The sequence below is a fragment of the Scyliorhinus canicula genome, chromosome 21 (genome assembly GCF_902713615.1).
Source record: "Scyliorhinus canicula chromosome 21, sScyCan1.1, whole genome shotgun sequence".
In the NCBI taxonomy this organism is placed as follows: domain Eukaryota; kingdom Metazoa; phylum Chordata; class Chondrichthyes; order Carcharhiniformes; family Scyliorhinidae; genus Scyliorhinus; species Scyliorhinus canicula.
Window position 1 is genome coordinate 61,038,488 of NC_052166.1, and position 21,418 is coordinate 61,059,905.

Genomic DNA, 21,418 nt, shown 5'->3' on the forward strand with positions numbered 1-21,418 from the left:
TCCCGCCGACCCCACACCCCCTGCAACTGGGCCATCTGTCACTTGTTTTAAATTTTTGCTTCCACTGAGCACTGACCTATGTTCTCCCAGTATCACATTCTGCTGCCTTACCTTTTGCCACTATCAGCATCTTCTTTAGCCCTTCACACTTGTGGTGGTATGATTAGCATCGCTACCTGCCATTGGTGCAGAACACCGGCTTACCATTGGCCCTGGTCGCTCATGTGCCTCTCGACCGGTTGGTTGAGACCAGTCATGTGACAGCTCCCCGATTGGTCGAGAGGCAGAGTTAACCCCGCCTCCAGAGCGGGGTATAAATACCCAGTACTCCTGGCGGTTGTCCTTCTACTGTAATCGACCGCAGGGCTTAACATCTAGTAGATTAAAGCCATACTTTTGTTCAGCAACTCGTCTCGCGTTCAATTGATGGTACATCAACGCTGCCATTAACACTAGCTCTGTCTCGAGCAATCTCTCTTGGCTCCCACCTACAGACCTTCTACTCTGCTCCAGCCCCTCTTCTGCAGTATATGTAATCTATCACGTCCTTCCTCTCCTTAGCCCTGAAGAAGAGTCGTGCAGACTCAAAACGTTTGGGCACCATTCTCCCCAAAGGAAACAAAGTCCCCCAGCGAGTGGGTTTAGCCCCATGTTTCCCGGCGCTCGCACTTCCGGGTTCTCTGAGGTCTCGAGATGTTCCAAACCATTTCAAAGTCAACCACGTAGTTTTGGCAATAATTACTACTGTTCGGTTGGCGTTATGGTGCCTCACCGGGCCAGGGACCTGGGTTCAATTCCAGCCTCGGGTGACTGTCTGTGCGGAGTCTGCGTGGGTTTCCTCCGGGTGCTCCGGTTTCCTCCCACAGTCCAAAGGTGTGCAGGTTAGGTGGATTGGCCATGATCAATGCACGGTGTTGGGGGTTTGGGGAGGGGGGGGGTGTGGTTTCTAAGGGTTGGTGCAGACTCGATGGGTTGTATGACCTCCCCCCTGCACTGGTGGGATTCTATGGAGGATATGAATGGATCAAAGCTGCAGGTGGCTTTTCGAGCTGCCAATCACTAACCAGTACTTGAAAACTATGAATGGATTGCAGACAGTGGATCTGTGCAAACCAGACGCAGGCACAGCTGCTCTCCTTCCCGGAATGGACACGTGGAGCTGCAGGGGGAGTATTACAGCTATAATGATTCACACTTGCCCTGTCCAGACTGTTCGCTAGCATCCAGACAGGGCTCACTTTTCTGGGAGGAGTGGAGTGGGGGAGGGTCTGTCTGTGGGGAGGGCCTGTGGAGGGGTTCTTTAGGCAAGAGTCCCTGAGGGGGGTCCTGGTATTACAGGGGACTCTGAGGGGAGGGACCCTATTATAGGGGTCTCTGAGGGGGGTCCCCCTCTTACAGGGGTCTCTGAGGGGAGGGACCCTATTACAGGGGTCTCTGAGAGGGGTCCCCTATTATAGGGGTCTCTGAGGGGGGTCCCCCTAATACAGGGGTCTCTGAGGGGGGTCCCCTATTATAGGGGTCTCTGAGGGGGGTCCCCTATTATAGGGGTCTCTGAGGGGGACCCCTTAATACAGGGGTCCCTGAGGGGGATTTCCCTATTACAGGGGTCCCTGAGGGGGACCCCTTAATACAGGGGTCCCTGAGGGGGATTTCCCTATTACAGGGGTCTCTGAGGGGGGTCCCCCTAATACAGGGGTCTCTGAGGGGAGGGAGCCTATTACAGGGCTCTGAGAGGGGAGTCCCCTATTATAGGGGTCTCTGAAGGGGGTCCCGCTAATACAGGGGTCTCTGAGGAGGAGGTCCCGCTATTACAGGGGCCCCTGAGGGGGGACCTCTATTACAGGGCTCTGAGGGGGTACCTCTATTACAGGGGTCCCTGAGGGGGACCCCTTAATACAGGGGTCCCTGAGGGGGATTTCCCTATTACAGGGGTCCCTGAGGGGGACCCCTTAATACAGGGGTCCCTGAGGGGGATTTCCCTATTACAGGGGTCTCTGAGGGGGAGGCCCCGCTATTACAGGGGCCCCTGAGGGGGGACCTCTATTACAGGGCTCTGAGGGGGGACCTCTATTACAGGGGTCCCTGAGGGGGATTCCCCTCTTACAGGGGTCCCTGAGGGGGATTTCCCTATTACAGGGGTCTCTGAGGGGGAGGTCCCGCTATTATAGGGGTCTCTGAAGGGGATCCTCCTAATACAGGGGTCTCTGAGGGGAGGGACCCTATTACAGGGATCTCTGAGAGGGGAGTCCCCTATTATAGGGGTCTCTGAAGGGGGACCCCTTAATACAGAGGTCCCTGAGGGGGGTCCCCCTGTTACAGGGGACCTGAGTGGGGTCCCCCTATTACAGGGGCCCCTGAGGGGGAGGTCCCTATTATAGGGGTCTCTGAAGGGGATCCCCCTAATACAGGGGTCTCTGAGGGGAGGGACCCTATTTCAGGGGTCCCTGAGGGGAGGGACCCTATTACAGGGGTCCCTGAGGGGGTAGGTTTCGGGGCTGATTCGCTAGCTTCCACACAGGGCTCACTTTTCTGGGAGGAAGGGAGTGGCGGGTGGGGGAGGGTCTGTCTGTATGAATTCAAATTTCACCATCTGCAGGTGCAGGATTCTGTTATCAGGCCACCCGCTCAAGGTGGTTGCCCAATAGCGGGACTCCGTCCCTCTCTCCCCCCCAAACTTACATCCACTCTCCCATTATTTCTCTCACCCCGCATATACACTCCACTGGTTGTCGGTCCGACAGCAGGTGGTTATTTCACTGTGGAGCTATGGGGAGGCCGTAGCATAGCGGTATTGTCACTGGGCTAGTAATCCAGAGACCCAGGGTAATGCTCTGGGGATCTGAGTTCGAAACCCACCACGGCAGATGGTGAAATTTGAATTCAATAAAAAAAAATCTGGAATCAAAAGTTCAATGATGACCATGAATCATTGCCGATTGTCATTAAAAACCCATCTGGTTCACTAATGTTCTTCTTGCCCAGGCTGGCCTATATGTGACTCCAGACCCACACAGCAATGTGGTTGACTCTTAACTCCCCGCCCACTGAAATGGCCCAACCGTTCAGTTCAAGGGCAATTAGGGATGGGCAACAAATGCTGGCCCAGCCCAGCGACACCCACATCTCAAAAACGAAAAAAAAATTCATGAGTCCAAGTGTTCTGTAGTAACGATCTCCGTACTGTTGCTATCTTATTAATGACCAGCACATTCCACTCACAGTCTGAGTGGTTCGGATCTCCCCCGGCCCTCTTTCCTCAAACGCCTTTTTAAGACCATTTTTCTTTCTCTTACCCTTGGCCAAGAGAGCAGAGCAGACAGATGTCCTGCTCCCAGTCTATGGTGCAAACGCCCTCCCATTTTCCGGGAATCCCCAGCAAGCTGCCACTCCTCGGATCCCCATTATGTTGGGAATGCCACAATCCGGTGTGTGAAAGTGGATCGTTTTCCACACCAGCCCTTCAGTTAGCTCCTCTGAGAAAGACTGGCCAGGTTTGTTTTAATTAGCATCAAACTTGCCGGAAACCGGCAGCCTTGTGTGTGGAATGTGTAAAAGTATCCCGTTTGATAGTATTTCCTTTGTCTGCTGGTGTTGGGGGGGGGGGGGGGGGGGGGGGTTTAGCACATGGCCCCCTTCATCTCCAAGGCCTGGTATTAAATCCAATGCAGACAGCTGGGAAGAAAGTTCTCCTTTCTCTGGTGGCTGTAAGGGATATAAGGTGAAGGGAAACTGGAACAAGCTCGTGCGTGTGACTGGGCAGTACAAACTGACCCAGAATCTGACACACAATTGGAGGCTACTGTGAGGGGCCGGGCAGCGGACTGAGAGGGGGCCGGAAGCGCGGTGGTTATTGTTCTGATACTCCAGTGGTCCGGATTAGAGAGGAACGAGTTAAAATTCCACCACAGCAGCTGGGAAAATTTAGATTCAACGAATTAACAAATCAATCTGGGATAAAATGGTAACCTCGATGATCCTGAAACTGTAGGATTCTTGTTAAAATCCATCTGCTTCACAAATGTTCTCAGTCGAACTTGAATCTTTATTCCCTGACACTCTGGATGTTTCGCGAGATGTCGCGATCTGGATCTTGCCCTCACTGTCAATGCCGGATTCTCCCGAGGAATGCCCGGGCCTGGGAGAACTCGCCATGGTGCTGTTGAGCACTGGTCCACACAAAAGTGGACCTGGTGTAATGGCACCTGGGGGAGGGGGGGGGGGGAGAAATGTCCCAGATCATTGGAGACCCCTGCGGTGGGTGGTACCCTGGCATGCCCGCTGCCAACTGGGCAGCTTGGCATCCCGGCAGTGCCACCCGGGGAACCATATTCGAGCACCAACCGAACTGATGTGATGAGGAACTGCAGGATAAACTCCGCCGTGAATTTTGCCATCGCCTCCGGAGGGTGGGAGGGTGGGGGCGGGGGGGGGGGGGGGGGGGGGGGGGGGTGTCTTCTGCAGCCCCCACTCCCTGCGGTTTTTTGACGTTGCTTTTCAAAACCCAATCGGGGCAGGGTTGCGTCATCGGCTGCCGAGCTGGTGTCGTCTAATAGGCCAGTTTGAATAAACTGCGATAAGTGCATGGATTAGAAAAAATAAGGCCACATTTACAAACAGTCCTGAACTGTTTTGTTTAAGTGCGTGCCTTAAAATAGTGCAGCTGGAAATATTTTGTTTTAGTGGAATCAGCAGTTCTGATAATGAAACGGTGCAGACAGTTCAGTAAGTTAGATTATTAACAACAGATGGTACTAATATTAGGCAGACTCTTTGAAGGAAATTGGAATTCTAAACGTCGTTTAGGAGCTGCTTCTTCCCAGACTAAACCTCAGCGGTACATTCGATATATATTTTTTTAAATGACTTGTTTGAGAATGGCATGAGTTAGACGGGAAAGCTATAAGTTATGAACCTGTCAGTTTTTTTGCTTTATTCTGCTGGTTATAAGGTCTGCGGAAGGGGTGCCGCTTGGCCAGATGAAAGGAAATCTTAAACCTCTGCAACCCTGCAGTTCAGAGCGTGCTGGCTTGGCAGCAATACATAACCATCCAGTCTCTCCAGCTTCCTCAGAAAGGATTAAAGGGCGAGATCTCATTTCAACCTGAGCCACCGCCTTCCTCACATTCCAAAGAAAGACTCTGCATTTGCATGGCGCCTCTTTGCAACTTCCCCCAAGTGGCGTGCAGCCAATGCAATGCTCCGTGAAGTGTAGTCATGTGCCCCCCCCCCCCCCCCCCCCTCCTCCCCTGCCGCTTTATATGCAAATAGTGTCATGGGCTCTTCTACATCAGCCTGAGAGGGCCGACCCTGCCCTTGGTTTCTCATGTAATTCTTGATCCGGCACCTCTGGCAGGGCAGCCCTCCCTCAGCAGGACCTTGAGAGTGCCAGTCTGCATCCCGTTACTTGAGTCTTTGAAGTCTGACTGGAACCCACAACTTTAGTGGTGAGGGTGACACCCAGTGCACTGTGGCTGGCTCTTTATTGTGCTGCCGGTTCACCTGAGCACTGGCGCGATTGCCGGGGTCCATCAGGCTTCTGGTAGCTCACCAAATGCCAAGAGCCAGTTGGGTTATGGAGAGCGCTCAGCCATGCAGGGCATATGGGGGGGGGGGGGGGGGGGGAGGAGAGGGTGGGGGGGGGGAGGAGAGGGTGGGGGGGGAGGAGAGGGCGGGGGGGGGGGGGCGTAGTGGTTCTGTTACTGAGATGGTGGTCCATGGGGCCCTGGACGTAAGAAGCCAGAGAAGAAGAGACCAAGTCTCAACGTGGCGATTTGAGCAGTGGAATTCGGCAATAACTTCACCCCCACAACAATATGACATTACTCTTCAGCGATGTAGCAAGCAATTCAGTTACATCAATTCTGCCATCACCTTCTCGGTGGCAACTGGGCAATCAATGCCAGCCTTGCCTGCAACACCCGGCGTCCCGGCGATGAGTTAGGGCAGCCTCCGGGCACATTGGTCTTGAAGCGTGATGAGTGTCGTCCTTAAAAACACATCAGGCCCCTTCTTTCCACCTGCAGACAGACTGATGCCTGCCTCAGATTATAGATAAAGGAGAGGGCAGCACGGTGGCGCAGTGGTTAGCACTGCAGCCTCACGGCACTGAGGACCCGGGTTCGATCCCGGCTCTGGGTTACTATTCGTGTGGAGTTTGCACATTCTCCTTGTCTTTGCGTGGGTTTCACCCCCACAACCCAAAAGATGTGCAGGGTAGGTGGATTAGCCACGCTAAAATTCCCCCTTAATTGGAAAAAATGAATTGGGTACTCTCAATTTTAAAAAAAGATATGGATAAAGGACGGTTTGTTGCCCTTAGCCAGAATCGTGGCCCACGCACTCGTGGGAATGTGCTGATGTTTCCTGTCCACTGTCAAACTGGGGCCTTGAGAGTTCGAATAATATCTGAAAGGTCAGCACTGCACAAATCAATCCCCAGGCCTATGATTCGCTGTCTCAGGCGGGTAGCATTTACATTAGCCTGTGCTGCCTCTGAAGGTGCTGGTTAATCTTATTAAGTGGGTTTAATTGCCTCTCCGAAGGCAGCCGATCCACCTCTTTTTTTAAAAAGCTGATGGTCCTCCACGGAAGAGGGCCCAGCAGTCCCTCGGGCCTAAGCCTTGTGCATCAGAAAAAGTCTGCGTCCTGGACACCGTGTGGCCGATCAGTGTGAGGAGTGGTGTCTCCTCTGACCTCATTTGGCAACGGGCTGACCTGCTTTCTGAATCAAATCCATCAGGAAGGACAGCTCATAAAGACGGAAAATCCTTTTCCGTTTGAGCATCTTCAACTCATGAGGGAGCACATCCTGACCCTGAATAGATTTTCTGGATGAAAGTTTATCTGCTAAGTGAGTGACTCGGAAGAATAGCCAGGCCGGAGGGGTGGAAAAAGAGGACGTGATTTGTGTGTTGACTATGTTTTTTCTTTGTAAGTGTTCACTGGAGAAGATGTTTGCTCACAGGCTTTTTCTTGGTCAAGTAATTAATTCCGTGTGACTTGTGGAATCGTTCCGCAATCAAACCAATTTCATCTCAAACCTCAAAACTGCGATGCCTCGCCCTCTGTTCCATCCCCCAATCCACAGGCTTAAAAAAAACCTAAATGCTGCTCTTGCAAAAACAGAAAATGATAAACTCAGCAGGTTTGGCAGCGTCTGTGGAGAGAGAAACCGAGTTGACGTTTCTGATCTAAATGACCCTTGTACATATCTGGTGCAAGGCAGAAATGTGCCACATGATACAGTTGGAGAAGAGGATGGAGGAGTTGGGGCACAGGAGTAGACCAGGGATAGGCAGGGGCAAAGGTGATATGGACAAACTTGTCGTGGACATACGACAAAGTAGAGTGTTAATGATGCCACTAAGGGATGAAGAGTATTAATATTGACAAAAGGTATGGCACTGGTAAGATAAAGGTTAATACTGCTTCATGATTTGCCTTGAGGCTGAAGGCTGTGGCGTAATGATACTGTCGCTGTGCTAGTAATCCAGAGATCCAGGAAATGCTCTGGGAACCTGGGTTCGAATCCCACCACTCCAGGTGGTGGAATTTAAACTCAATAAAATAGCTGCAATTAAAAGTCTGGTGATAACGGGTTCCCCTTGTTGCCCCCACGTGGGGTACGGGACAGGGTGCTCTCGGGGGTGTGGGTTGGAGGAGGGAGGATTTTGGACATATACCGGGTAATGCAGGAGGTAGACGAGGCCTCGGTGGAGGAACTGAAGGGTAAATGGGAAGAGGAGCTGGGTGAGGAGATTGAGAAGGGGACGTGGGCGGATGCCCTGGAGAGAGTGAATTCCTCCTCTTCCTGTGCGAGGCTTAGCCTCATACAGTTCAAGGTGCTGCATAGGGCCCACATGACTGGGACGAGGATGAGTAGGTTTTTCGGGGGCGAAGACAGATGTGCTAGGTGCTCAGGGAGCCCAGCAAACCACGCCCATATGTTCTGGGCGTGCCCAGCGCTGGGGGAGTTTTGGAAGGGGGTAGCAAGGACGGTGTCGAGGGTGGTGGGATCCAGGGTCAAGCCAGGCTGGGGACTCGCAATTCTTGGGGTTGCGGTGGAGCCGGGAGTTCAGGAGGCGAAAGAGGCCGGTGTCCTGGCCTTTGCGTCCCTAGTTGCCCGGCGGAGGATCTTACTTCAATGGAAGGATGCGAGGCCCCCAAGCGTGGAGGCCTGGATCAATGACATGGCGGGGTTTATCAAATTGGAGAAGGTGAAATTTGCCCTGAGGGGATCAGTACTGGGGTTCTTTAGGCGGTGGCAGCCTTTCCTGGATTCCTGTTTTGTAGTTGCTTTTGTAGTTGGGTGGGTGTTGTTCTTGGGTTTTTACCATGGCTGTTTTGTTAATATTGTTTTGTTGTTTATATTTTGCGAAAATCTTAATAAAAATTATTTTAAAAAAAAGTCTGGTGATAACCGTGAAGCTATTGTCGATTATCGTAAAACCCCATCTGGTTCACTAATATCCTTCAGGGAAGGAAACCTGCCGTCATTACCAGATCTGGCCTATATGTGACACCAGACCCATACAGCGATGCGTTTGACTTTTAAATGTCCTCTGAAATGGCTCAGCAAACCACTCGGCCGTATTCAACCGCTACAAAGACAATTTTCCTGACAGCACTGTGGGTGTATCTACATCTCGGGAAGTGCAGAAGTTCAAGAAAGCAGCTCACCCCCACCTTCTGAAGGGAAACTATGGGCAATAAATGCTGGCCTAACCAGCGACATCACATCCCGTAAATTAATTAATTTTTAAAAAAATGCCTCCGAGAGGATATCACGCACCCCTTCTCCAGAGTCAGGGGACACCCACCCGGTGACTTGAGCACACAATCTCTGAGCTGACACTTCAGCAGTAGTCTTCAGAGGGAGTCCCGCACTGTTGAAGGAACCAACATGTAGGTTGGAGTTTACACCATGGCTGTGTCTGCCCTCATGGATGTTTGAAGAAGAGCAAGGTAGATCTCCCATTCATCCCCTTCTCCTGGCCAAAGTATGCAAATGTCGCCACAGTCCCAGGGGACCATAGGCCGCTTTCCCCTTTGAGATAGAAAGCTAACCGGTGATGATACAACTTTGAGGGCCAGCACACCTGAGGCGAGAGGCAAGGGTGAGCAGGCAGGGCCTTGTGAATAACCTCACATAGGGGACTGTACACTGCACCTAATTCTTCTTTTTATTGGCTGAGTATTCAGTAAAATAATTTGTAATGAAATATTACTGTTTGGTGCTCATCACAATTCAAGGAGAAACACCTTGCTCCTTCCTATCCCCCTCCCTCTGTTAGAACACGATAAGATGTATAATTGCTCAACATTGATGATGTCTTACAGGAAAAAGAGAAGAAATACATGTTGCCACTTGACAACCTGAAGCTGCGCGACATAGAGAAGGGATTTATGTCAAGCAAACACATTTTTGCCCTCTTTAACACAGAACAGAGGTACGTTGTCTCCCATCTGTTAATCTGTATGTTGAAGATTAAAGGTTTGCTACGGGGAGGAGGATAAAAAAGGGACAAAGCCTAACACATGGGGACAGTGGGTTCTCCCCTCCCTATGGAGGGCCTAGATTGGAATGTCAAATTAGACTGCGATTGAGCCTTGCCTCATGATCCACCCCATGGATGAGACGACCCTGGTCCTTGGCTGGTTCCCTGGATGCAGTCTCCTCGGAGCCGCCCTGTATTTCTGCAGGGACTAGAGGGAGGGGGTGGCTAGTGTGAAGCCACATTGCTGAGAGCTTTGGGATTGGTCTATGTCCAAGGCTGCCTCATCCAGTGGAGAGGAGGATACATGGGAAGAGATGGGATGCATGGAAAGTTGCAAAAAGGGAAAAGGGTGTTCCATCGAAGCCAGTGAGCAAATGGTTTCCGCAGGATTAGGAATAAATTATTTCTGAAAGTTTCCTTTTGGATCTTGAACTAACTGAATGACATACAGGGCACGGTGGCAGGGTGGTTAGCACTGCTGCCTCACAGCACCAGGGACCTAGGATCAATTCCGACCTTGGGTGACTGTGGGGAATTTCCACTTCCTCCCCGTGTCTGTGTGGGTTTCCTCCGGGTGCTCCGGTTTCCTCCCACAGTAAAGATATGCAGGTTAGGTGGATTGCCCGTGCTAAATTGTCAAAAGGTTAGGTGGGGTTACGGGGATCGGGCAGGGTGGGGGAATGGGTCTTGTTAGGGTGCTCTTTCAGAGGGTTGGTGCAGATTAGATGGGCTGAATGGCCTCCTTCTGCACTGCAGGAATTCTACGTTTCTAACATGCGACAAAGTGTGAAATATTTGTGTTATTTCATTATGGAAGTACAGCAACATTTACAGCACAGGATGAGATCAATTGGCTTGAAATTATTGCAACCTTATTCCGGAATTGTTGCTACCTTTCTCCTTGAATTAGTTGGAAATTTGTGGCATCCAACATGTCAGAGATGGTGGTGGATCCCAAATGGAATTGAAGCTAGTCCACAAAAACATCCAAGATTTTGATTTAGCAGGGGCGATTGAAGTTCGTCTGAGCTGATCGTGGATCAGGAAGGCTGCTCGGAGAGTTTAAAAGATCTGGATCAGCATCTTTTTGATGTTGAAGGACAGGAGATTACAATTCAGAAAGACACTCGGAGTTTAGTTGGAACTGAGTGACAAGGTGGAGGTTGGCTTCAGGGTAGTGAAGCATCTACAGCCGAGGTTAAAGAAACATCAGAATGGAACCTCCTTAGTGAGGCTCTCGCACAAACGTTCCCGAAAACAGCCCTGCACGTGCTATCCGTACACCGTTTTAGCCAGCTTAAAAAAAACAGTTTTGAAGATAACGCGTGCAGGAATGTAACCTGAGCACATCAACCCCCTACACCCCCTACACCTCATCGACCCCCTACACCTCATTGTCAAATTTCCTGCCCCTTGATCGCAGTGAAGTGGGCAACCTCCAGCTGGCACCGCTACTAAAGTCACCAGCGCAAGCATTGCCTTTCAAACCCATTAAAATATACAGCAGAGCCATATCATTCTGGCATGGACTTGATGGGCTGTGACCATGGTCCACAGATGCAAAGGAGCCTGGAGAAGATGACCCTCTGGTGTCACCAGTCAGCTGTGACTTGTAGATGGAACAATTCCCTAAATTAGCCAACAAAGGAATTTCACGCCATCTTCCTACTAGAATTGCTCTTATCGGATTGAGAGGTCCATGAAAGGTGATGTGACAGAAGCAGGCATAGATTGAGCCTGGTACCATGCCCGTGTCATACACCTTGAAGCCAGGGAATGAGCCTTGGCCCTTGATTGAGCACGCTGGATGATTGCAGTGTGTGACGGGCCGCACTGTATTGATGGACAGACACAAGTTGTACTTTATCCATAGAATAGAATCCCTCCAGTGCAGAAGGAGGCCATTCAGCCCATTGAATCTGCACCCAACCCCTGAAAGAGCACCCTATCTAAGCCCACTCCCTCGCCCTATCCCTAACACCCTACCTAACCCTTGAACACTAAGCTGTAGTTTTAGCACGGCCAATCCACCTAACCTGCAGATCGTTGAACTGTGGGAGGAAACCAGAGCACCCGGAGGAACCCCACGTAGACACTGGTAGGAAGTGCAAACTCCACACAGGCATTGAACCCGGGTCCCTGGGGCTGTGAGGCAGCAGTGCTAACCACTGCGCCAATGGGTTATTGGGTTACAACTGAAAGGCAAAGGTTGGCTGTTGTTGGTTATAGTTCAGCACCAGCCAAATTAGGAACAAGCTGTGGCAGAAATCCTCAAAAACAAACATGCCGCACTTTAACAGGTGAGATCCTGAGAGGAATGGATTGCAGAGGTGGTCAGAGAGACTAATTAATGACCCAATACTGAAGCAGAGAAATGTGCTTTGAAAAGGGAATGCAGTGAGAAATGAGGGCAAGCGATCCGGTGGGGTAAGATGGTGGGCGGTTTTGCGAGCAAAAGGAATCGTGAGAAACGACGAGCAGAGGAAAAAAAAAAAAGTTGTAAGAAAGCAAGACGGGGAATTTACAACAGGACCCCCAGGTTATGGGACTCGGGGATTATTCTTCACTTTGCACCGTTCTAAACTAGCACAATGCCTGTGCTAACTTCCTGACTGCTCCGTCTTAGTAGATTTATTTATTTTAAGGGTGTAAATAACTGTGTTAAGATACTGCAGACAGTGGTTTAACGAGTCATGTGGTGCATTAAGAATAATGCAGAAGGAAAATTAAGCCTCTTACGTACTTATAATCCTGAGATCTAATTCTGGCTTGCCAGTACATCTGTTTCTTTAAGCCATGCTTTGTGAGCAGTGTCCCAATACACAGCACCGATAAAGCACCGTGCTGGACATCACTGGAAAAGTCTGTAAAGAGTTACATGTGTATGGTGATACAGAGGATCTTTAGAATGAAGGACCCATAATTCAGACTGGGGATGTAAAGTCCGGAAGGTTCGGTGCAGGAAATGATCAGTCAAAGTGGGAAAAGACATGGATTTGTGTTTAAGGACAACCTCGGGGCCCATCCGTGAAATAACCTTGAGTTAATAAGTCGGAACAATCTTGCCCAATTTTTCTGGTGGCATTGCCATCCAGCACGGAGTTACAAACAGGTTAGAAATGACCAATTGGGGAGGTGGTGGTGTTAGTGGCCTTCTCACTGGACTAGTAATCCAGAGAGCCAGGGTAATGCTGTGGGGGAAGAGGGTTTGAATCCCACCACAGCAGGTGGTTGTGGTGATATGCATCATTGTAAATACACAAGGGGTAAATGCAAATACACTGCAACTAAGTAACCACTAGAGGGAGCACCAGAGTCGTCATGACATGCAGACATACAGCTAATGAACACATAGAATAGGACATGACCAATGGGCAGTCAAGACACCCAGAGGTGACACTACCACTAGGGGGCATTACACAACCCATATATAGGACAGGGCACACATGCTCTGTCCTTTTCCACAGGCGACACAGAGAGAAGGACAGGGGCAGATCAGAAGCATCACACCCACCGCATGGCTTAGAGCAGACTGGTTAGTTAGACTGAGTGACAAAAGCAAGATTAGGAGGAGAGTCGAACTCAGAGAGAACTGTGCTAATGGTTCAATAAATCACATTGAACTTCCCTCAAAGTCTGGAGTATCTTTGGTCAAAGCTGCATCGAGTTGCAGCCTGTTATCCCAGAGTACATAACACATCAGTGGTGAGATTTGAATTCAACCGAGAAAGAAAGTCTGGAATTATCAGGTTGTCATCCAAACCCCAGCTGGTTTGAATAATGTCCCTTTCGGGAAAGAAATCTGCCGTCCTTACCCGGCCTGGCCTACATGTGACTCCAGACCCACAGCAATGCGGTTGACACTTAAACTTCTCCCTGAAATGGCCGAGCAAGCCAATTAGTTGAAGGGCAGCTAGGGATGGGTGGTAAGTGCTGACCCAGCCAGCGAGACGCATACCCCACGGATGGATAGGAGAAAAAAATTACAATCAGGATCACAGTGAAGGCATCAGAGAAGTCTTGCCTCTCTCTGGAATCTTGGCCACTGTGTGCCAGTTGTGACATCAGGAGAAAAGCTTTGGGAAAAGGGGAACCTAATTGAAGTACAACAACCAGTACATGGATAATTGCTCCAACATGATAGCAACAAGGGTGTAGGAATGCTCGGGTGCCCTTCATCATATCAGCATCAGTGCAAAGTTGTACCAAATTCTAAAGTAGAGTTAAGTCCACAAAGCAGCATTTTTTAATGAACTTTTAGACAACCGGTTCCTTTGCTGATTATGACCATTGATAGTACTTTGTTGCTGGCATTTCTTGTTTCTCATGCACCCAGAAGCGGCATTAGGTAGGTGATCTTGGCCCTAGTAGCTTAGGTTGAATTGCTTCAAATAGGTTTCGCTAAAGGCAGGACCAAATTCCGTTAGGGTTTGGTGAGTCGTGTGCATGAGGTGTGCTCCAGTCCAGTCCACTTAGCGTCCAGTTGTGTGGCTTTGCACTTAAAATGGGGGGAAAGGCAAACTGCTTCCCAATTTAATGCGACCCAACGTTGAGCTATGGGTTGTTGGATAAATGGTGTCGATGGCCAATAGATACAGGGCAAGTCTTCAAATGATTATAGATTATCGATCTATAATCATTTGAAGACTTGCCCTGTATCTATTGGCTTCAGCCAGACTAGAACACAGTGCCCTGTGTGCAGATTGGAATGTTAAGTTTGTTCCTCCATTTTTGAATCCCCCAATTGACCCACAAGTAAAATACACCAAGGTGAATTTCCATAGAATCCCTGCAGTGCAGAAGGAGGCCATTCAGCCCATTGAGCCTGCACTGACCTTCTGAAAGAGCACCCTATCTAGGCCCGTACCCCCTACCCTATCCTCACAACCCAACCTAAACTGCACATCTTTGGAAACTAAGGGGCAATTTGAATGAAAATGAAATGAAAATCGCTTATTGTCACGAGTAGGCTTCAATGAAGTTACTGTGAAAAGCCCCTAGTCGCCACATTCCGGCGCCTGTCCGGGGAGGCTGGTACGGGAATTTAGCAGGGCCAATCCACCTAACCTGCTCATCTTTGGACTGTTGGAGGAACCTGAACCACCTGGAGGGAACCCACGCAGACACGGGCAGAACGTGCAAACTCCATATAGACAGTCACCCAAGGCTGGAATTGAACCCGGGTCCCTGGCGTTATGAGGCAGCAGTGCTTTATTTTTATAAATTTAGAGTACCCAATTAATTTTTTCCAATTAAGGGGCAATTTAGTGTGGCCAATCCACCTACCCTGCACATCTTTGGGTTGTGGGGGCGAAACCCACGCAAACAAGGGGAAAATGTGCAAAGACCACACGGACAGTGACCCAGAGCCGGGATCGAACCTAGGACCTCGGCGACGTGAGGCAGCAGGGCTAACCCACTGTGCCACCGTGCTGCCTGGAAGCAGCAGTGCTAACCACTGTGCCACCGTGCCTAGCAGGAGATAACATTTCCCATGCACCACAAGTAGATTGCCATCCACCAAAAATCGAACAATAACTGACTAAAAGGATTATTGTTTTTTTAAATTTGCTGGGCAATCCAGATGTGGAAATATCAACTGCTTAGCAATATGTCTGAAGAGTTTGAGCTTCAGTCACTGTCCTGACCGCCCTTTTCAATGCAGGGCGTCAAACATATGTGTCACCACAATCTGATTTTAATTTTGTTTTAACGTCTCTCTGGCTCGATAGTTTCCAGCTAAGGAATGTTTCCATTGCAGAATGGTGACAATTGAAGGAGCGTGACTAGTTGCACCCAAATTATAAATTGTCTACTCCAGCATCATCCCAAGATGTTTCCTGAACTGCCATCTCCCAAGTTTAGGATCCTTTAATTTAATGCCCTTTAGAACATACAGTGCAGAAGGTCATTCGGCCCATCGAGTCTGCATCAACCCACTTACGTCCTCACTTTCACCTTGTCCCTGTAACCCAATAACTCCTCCTAACCGTTTTTGGACACTACAGGCAATTTAGCATGGCCAATCTACCTAAGCTGCACGTTTTTGGACATAGGGAGGGGAAATCTGCCGTCCTTACCCTGGTCTGGTCTCCATGTGACTCCAGACCGACAGCAATGCTATTAACTGCCCTCTGGAATGGCCGAGCTAGTCACTTTGTTCCAGGGCAATTAGGGATGGGTAATAAATGTTGGCCCAGGCCAGCAATGCCCACATCCCATTAATTAATTTTATAAAAGTTTTTAAGTTCCAGTATGGCACCAACTAACCATTGCCTGTTGCCTTTCTTCATTGACAATGTAATTCTACCCAGCCCTGCACTGTGAGGCTTTGAGCCCTCACTGGGCGTGGACCAGGTGAGCATTCTAATATGCTCATACAGCTGAGTATTCCGGCTCCCAGGATTCCCAGCAACCCCCACCCCCACAACTCCGCCGGCACAGCTGAGGCTAACGGGAATCAATCCTGGGATGGGAGAATCCCGGCCAAGGTCAATGCAGGGGGGCGCGGATGAAAGGGGGGCATTTGGCGACCCCATCGGAGGGTGTCACTATGGAGGGGTGGGGGGTGTCACTGGTACTGACGATTGTCGGGTATGTGGAGGTGGGGGGGGGGGGGGGGGGGGGGGGGGGGGGGGGCGATGCTGACTAGAAGGGAAGACTCTGATGCCAGTAATCCTGGGGAGGGTGGGTCTTCGCTCTCATTCAGAGATGGGGGGGCACCCTTTAAAAAACAGCGCCCCGATCTCTGTGAGACCGGGCTTGCCAGGGTCTTTCTTTCCCACATATCACCTTCTCGACAGCTTTCACCCCTAGCCCCAAAGGAAAATGCCTTAAAAGTGTGGGAGAATTGTGATGCCAATCGTGGCGGAACAGCCTGCATGTTGCTGATCGGTTTTCCCACCCAAAATGACACATTCTGGGAGAATTCCGCCATCAGTTCTGCCTTGAAGCTTAGCATTTAGGACAACGCCAGACTCCAGGGTGCACTGGCGAGAAGTTAACACGGGCTGGAGTTGATTTGAAATGAGACCACCTAGTTCTGCTTGTACAAGGGCCTGCCTTTCTGTTTGCCATCACCGCCCGCCTTGAACATGCCTGACCATCAGTAAAACTCAACAGGCAGAAATCCCCTCGGTGTCCTGCAATACACCCGACACCTAATTATATTTCAGTTCACTGTTCCCAGTTTCCTCCAATTTGTGGCTGCTTTCTTCTTTCCCCCCCTCCCCTCATCTTTACCGACAGGAATGTCTACAAGGATTACCGGCAGCTGGAGTTGGCTTGCGAGACCCAGGAGGAGGTGGATAGTTGGAAGGCATCATTCCTTCGTGCAGGCGTCTATCCAGAGAGAGTGGGGGTAGGTGTCCTCAAATATATATGTCTGTGTATGTGGATGTGTGTGTGGATGTGCCTCCTTAACATGTGTGCACAAATATGTGTGCAAATACAGGTATGTATATATAATATTTTATATATTATATATATTATATACGTGTCTTTACATTTCCAATGGATAAGTCACAATAAGCTCATGCCAGAATGTCAAAATGTTCAAAAAGTCTTATTATTAGGAGGTTCCCCCAGAAAGCACTCAGAAAAAAAATTAAGGTGGCCCCTAGTTTTTCCGAGCTGGAAGCTTTTCTCTCTCTCAGTTAACAGAACATTCAAGACTTTTGAATTGTGCATCTAACGTCAGTGAACAGGGAAGAAAGATTAGCTCAAGTCGCTCAGCTCAGCTGAATTCCCAATCTGGGCTGTGTGGGCTGGTGTGTGTGTGTGTGTTTGAACAGCCACTGGCCGGCGCCACAGAGCATCTGTGGCGAGGCCCTGATCGTGGGCCAGGTTCCTGTCCCCCTGGGAGGGGAAACTGGAGGAGTCGATGACTCACTCACTGAGCGCTTGTGCATGTTTTCTATCGCTCTCCCGCTGTCATCTAGAAGCCAATTCTGCTGCAGTGCGATTCTGGTACCAAACTCAACTGGTCCAGGTTTTCCTCTGTGAGCCTTTGTATTGGCAGGCTATTTGACTGTGGGGGCATCACAGCCATGACCAGTTAACCTGACATCTGTGCACTCAGTTCAGACAGACCTTCCCATTTGATTTAGTTTATTGGGTTAACCCAAAAGAAGCGCACCTTCCAGGAAAGAGCTGTTGACTGCACTTATAAGTGGGGGAACCTTTGCTTATTTATTTATTATAAATTTTAGGGTACCAAATTCATTTTTCAAATTAAGTGGCAATTTAGTGTGGCCAATCCACCTACCCTGCACATCTTTGGGTTGTGGGGGCGAAACCCACGCAAACACGGGAAGAATGTGCAAACTCCACACGGACAGTGACCAGAGCTGGATCGAACCTGGGACCTTGGCGCCGTGAGGCAGCAGTGCTAACCACTGCGCCACAAACCTTTGTTAATTTATCCTTTGCCTGGCTTCCACGGTGGAGGGGAGGGAGGGAGGGAATGGTATTGAGGTCTCGTGTGATTTCCTTCCTGTCACTCTGCCTCGACTCAGCACAGACCTGGGATCTGCCTGCACTGGGGAGTGTGTCCATTCACCCCGCTCTGCAAAGCTCGGAGATATTCCTCCTGAATCAATCTGTCGGCCATCGCTGCGCCCCCACGCCTGGGTCACCAGCCCCAAATCAGCGCAAAGTGTGAGTTGGAACTCCTGTGCTCCGTACTGAGGGAGCCCTGCACTGTCAACGGTGTCCTTTTCCCAATGAGCCACTTAAACCCTCTCGGGTGGTCGCTGAGCATCCCTCAGCTTTACATTGACAAAGCTGGGGACTTCCCCTTGACAACCTGGCCAAAACTCATCCCTCACCCAACAAGGCTTAAAATAGATCCCCTACTCAATAGATTGCCGTTTGTGGGAGCTTGCTGTGCACAAAATTGGCTACCATGTTTCTCACATTACAACAGTGACTGCGCTTCAGGACATCTGGAAGCTCTTTACAGAAGTTGGAGTACTTGTCAAGTATTGAAAGGCGCTATATAAATGCAACCCCCCTTCTTTTCTTTAATAGACGGTGGGCGGGGGGGGGGATCTGAAAGGAGATTTGTCAGGAGGGAACTGTAACGTTAACATTTTCCAAGTCGTTTAACTTTGACTTCGGAATCACTTTCTGTTTGTTTATCCGCTGGCAAGTAATTTGTCGCTCGGTGGAATGAGGGAATCAGCCGATCTTTCCAAAATCCTCATACTTGGGAGCGCTGTCAAAAGCGTCTGGAGCGAAGGCAGGATCACACTCAACAGGGAAATGATTTAGCTTTAGTCAAACAGGCACACACTCTCTGCCGAGGAATTTCTGTGCAAATATTTGTAAATCAGTATCCCCTGCACCCCGCCATTTCCCTCCCCCACCTCCCGTCCCTATTTCACATGTTAAATGATGTTGCTGATTGAAATCTGGCAGCGTTCCTGTTGAATGTTTCAACCTGGGTCTCCCTGTACAATAGGAAACTCTCATTCTTTCCATGAGATTCAGCGCTTACATCTGGTAGACCACAGTCCCGTCCACATCACCAACACACCACAGCACAAAGGAAACCCGTAAACAATTCTCAAACCGACCAACTTTCCCGTTATGTTAGTTTAAAAAAGAAAAATGAGCAGAAAACTTGCACTCACTCACAAACACACACACACTCACCCTCACACACACACACACACACTCACCCTCACTCACACACACACTCACCCTCACTCACACACACAGAAAGACACACTCACCCTCACACACACACCCTCACTCTCACACACACTCACCGTCACACACACACACAAAGACACACACTCACCCTCACTCTCACACACACTCACCCTCACTCTCACACACACTCACCCTCACTCTCACACACACTCACCCTCACTCACACACACACTCACCCTCACTCACACACACAGAAAGACACACTCACCCTCACACACACGCCCTCACTCTCACACACACTCACCGTCACACACACACAAAGACACACACTCACCCTCACTCTCACACACACTCACCCTCACTCTCACACACACTCACCCTCACACACACACCCTCACTCTCACACACACTCATCCTCACATACACACACACTCACCCTCACACACACACACAAAGACACACACACTCACCCTCACACACACTCTCACACACACACTCACCCTCGCTCTCTCTCACACATACACACACACAGAAAGACACACTCACCCTCACTCACACACACTCACCCTCACTCTCGCACACACACACACAAAGACACACACTCACCCTCTCTCTCACACACACTCACCCTCTCTCACACACACACACACTGACCCTCACACACACACTCTCTCACAGACACACACTCTCTCACAGACACACACTCTCTCACACACACACTGACCCTCACCCCCCCACACACACTGACCCTCTCAGACACACACACAGACACACTCTCTCACACACACACTCTCTCTCACACACACACATTCACCCTCACACACACACACTGATCCTCACTCTCACACACTGACCCTCACACACGCACACAGTCTCACAGACACACACTCTCTCACACACACACTCACCCTCACTCACATATAGACCCTCACTCTCACACACACACACTGACCCTCACACACACACACAGTCTCACAGACACACACTCTCACACACACACTCACCCTCACTAACACACAGACCCTCACTCTCACACACGCACACTGACCCTCACACACACACACTCTCACAGACACACACTCTCTCACACACTGGGCGCGATTCTCCGACCCCCACGCCGGGTGGGAGAATCGCGGAGTGCCGGGCGATTCCCGCCACACCACCCTGGCACCCGCACGTGATTCGCCCACCCCCCCCAAAACGGCGTGCCGTGTTTTACGACCGGCCGCTCGGAGAATCGCCGCTCGCCGTTTCTAACGGTCGAGCGGTGATTCTCCGGCCCGGGTGGGCCGAGCGGTCTGCCCAATACAACCGGTTCACACCAGCGCCAACCACACCTGGTCGTTGCCGGCGTGAACACCACGCGAACGCTGGGGGTGCGGCCTGTGGGGGGGGGGGGGGAGGATCGTGCATGAGCGGATTGGCGCCGGCCAACATGCGCAGGTGACGTCATTTAAGCGCCGCCGGCCGCGTCATTTACACGGCGCCGCTTTGACGCGGGCTCCAAGGCCCGGCGCGCGAAATTGACACGGTGCCGCTCCTAGCCCCCTGGGGGTGGGAGAATAGGGGGCGAGGAGTGGCCTCTGACGCCGGAGTGAAACACTCCGGTTTTCACTCCGGCGCCGGCACTTAGGGCGGAATCCTCCGCAAGACCCGACGCCGTCGTGAAACCTGGAGAGGTTCACGACGGCGTCGGTAGCCTCTCCCGGCCCCCTATTCTCCCCTACCCGGGGGGGATAGGCGGGCCGTACTGGGAAACTCGGCGGCCGGGCCTTGTCCCTGGCTTCAAGGCCCGGCGCGCCAAGAATGACGCCGCGGCGGTGCCTAATGATGTCAGCCGCGCATGCGCGGGTTGGACAGCTCAACCCGCGCATGCGCAGTTGCCGTCTTTCCACTCAGCCGCCCCGCAAGACGTGGCGGCTTGATCTTGCGGGGCGGCGGAGGGGAAAGAGTGCGTCCCCTTGAGACGCCGGCCCAACGATCGGTGGGCACCGATCGCGGGCCAGTCCCCTCCCGGTGCTCGATCCCCGATCCGCCCCCCCTAGGCCCCACACTTACCTGGCGCGCCATGTTCACGACGGCAGCGACCAGGTGCGGGAATCGCGGCCTTAGTCTCCCGTTGGGAGAATCGCGCCCACTCTCTCATGCACACACACACACTCACCCTCACTCTCGCGCACACACACACAAAGGCACACACTCACCATCACACATACACTCTCACACACACACTCACTCACCCTCACACACACACACACACTTTC

The 21,418-nt window shown here is 50.9% G+C and overlaps 1 protein-coding gene across 17 annotated transcripts in view; it reads left to right on the top strand.

Annotated features, from left to right (window-relative positions):
* Positions 1-21,418, top strand: part of LOC119955849 (dynamin-1) — a 263,367-nt gene that overhangs the window by 199,498 nt on the left and 42,451 nt on the right. For 10 of the 17 annotated variants that reach the window (XM_038782469.1, XM_038782477.1, XM_038782470.1 and 7 more), the window contains 3 exons: positions 9,340-9,449; positions 13,834-13,845; positions 16,746-16,857. In XM_038782469.1, the coding sequence (XP_038638397.1) occupies positions 9,340-9,449; positions 13,834-13,845; positions 16,746-16,857 (234 nt within the window). The remainder of the gene's footprint in view (positions 1-9,339; positions 9,450-13,833; positions 13,846-16,745; positions 16,858-21,418) is intronic. The other 7 variants (XM_038782474.1, XM_038782486.1, XM_038782480.1 and 4 more) reach the window with 1 other exon arrangement.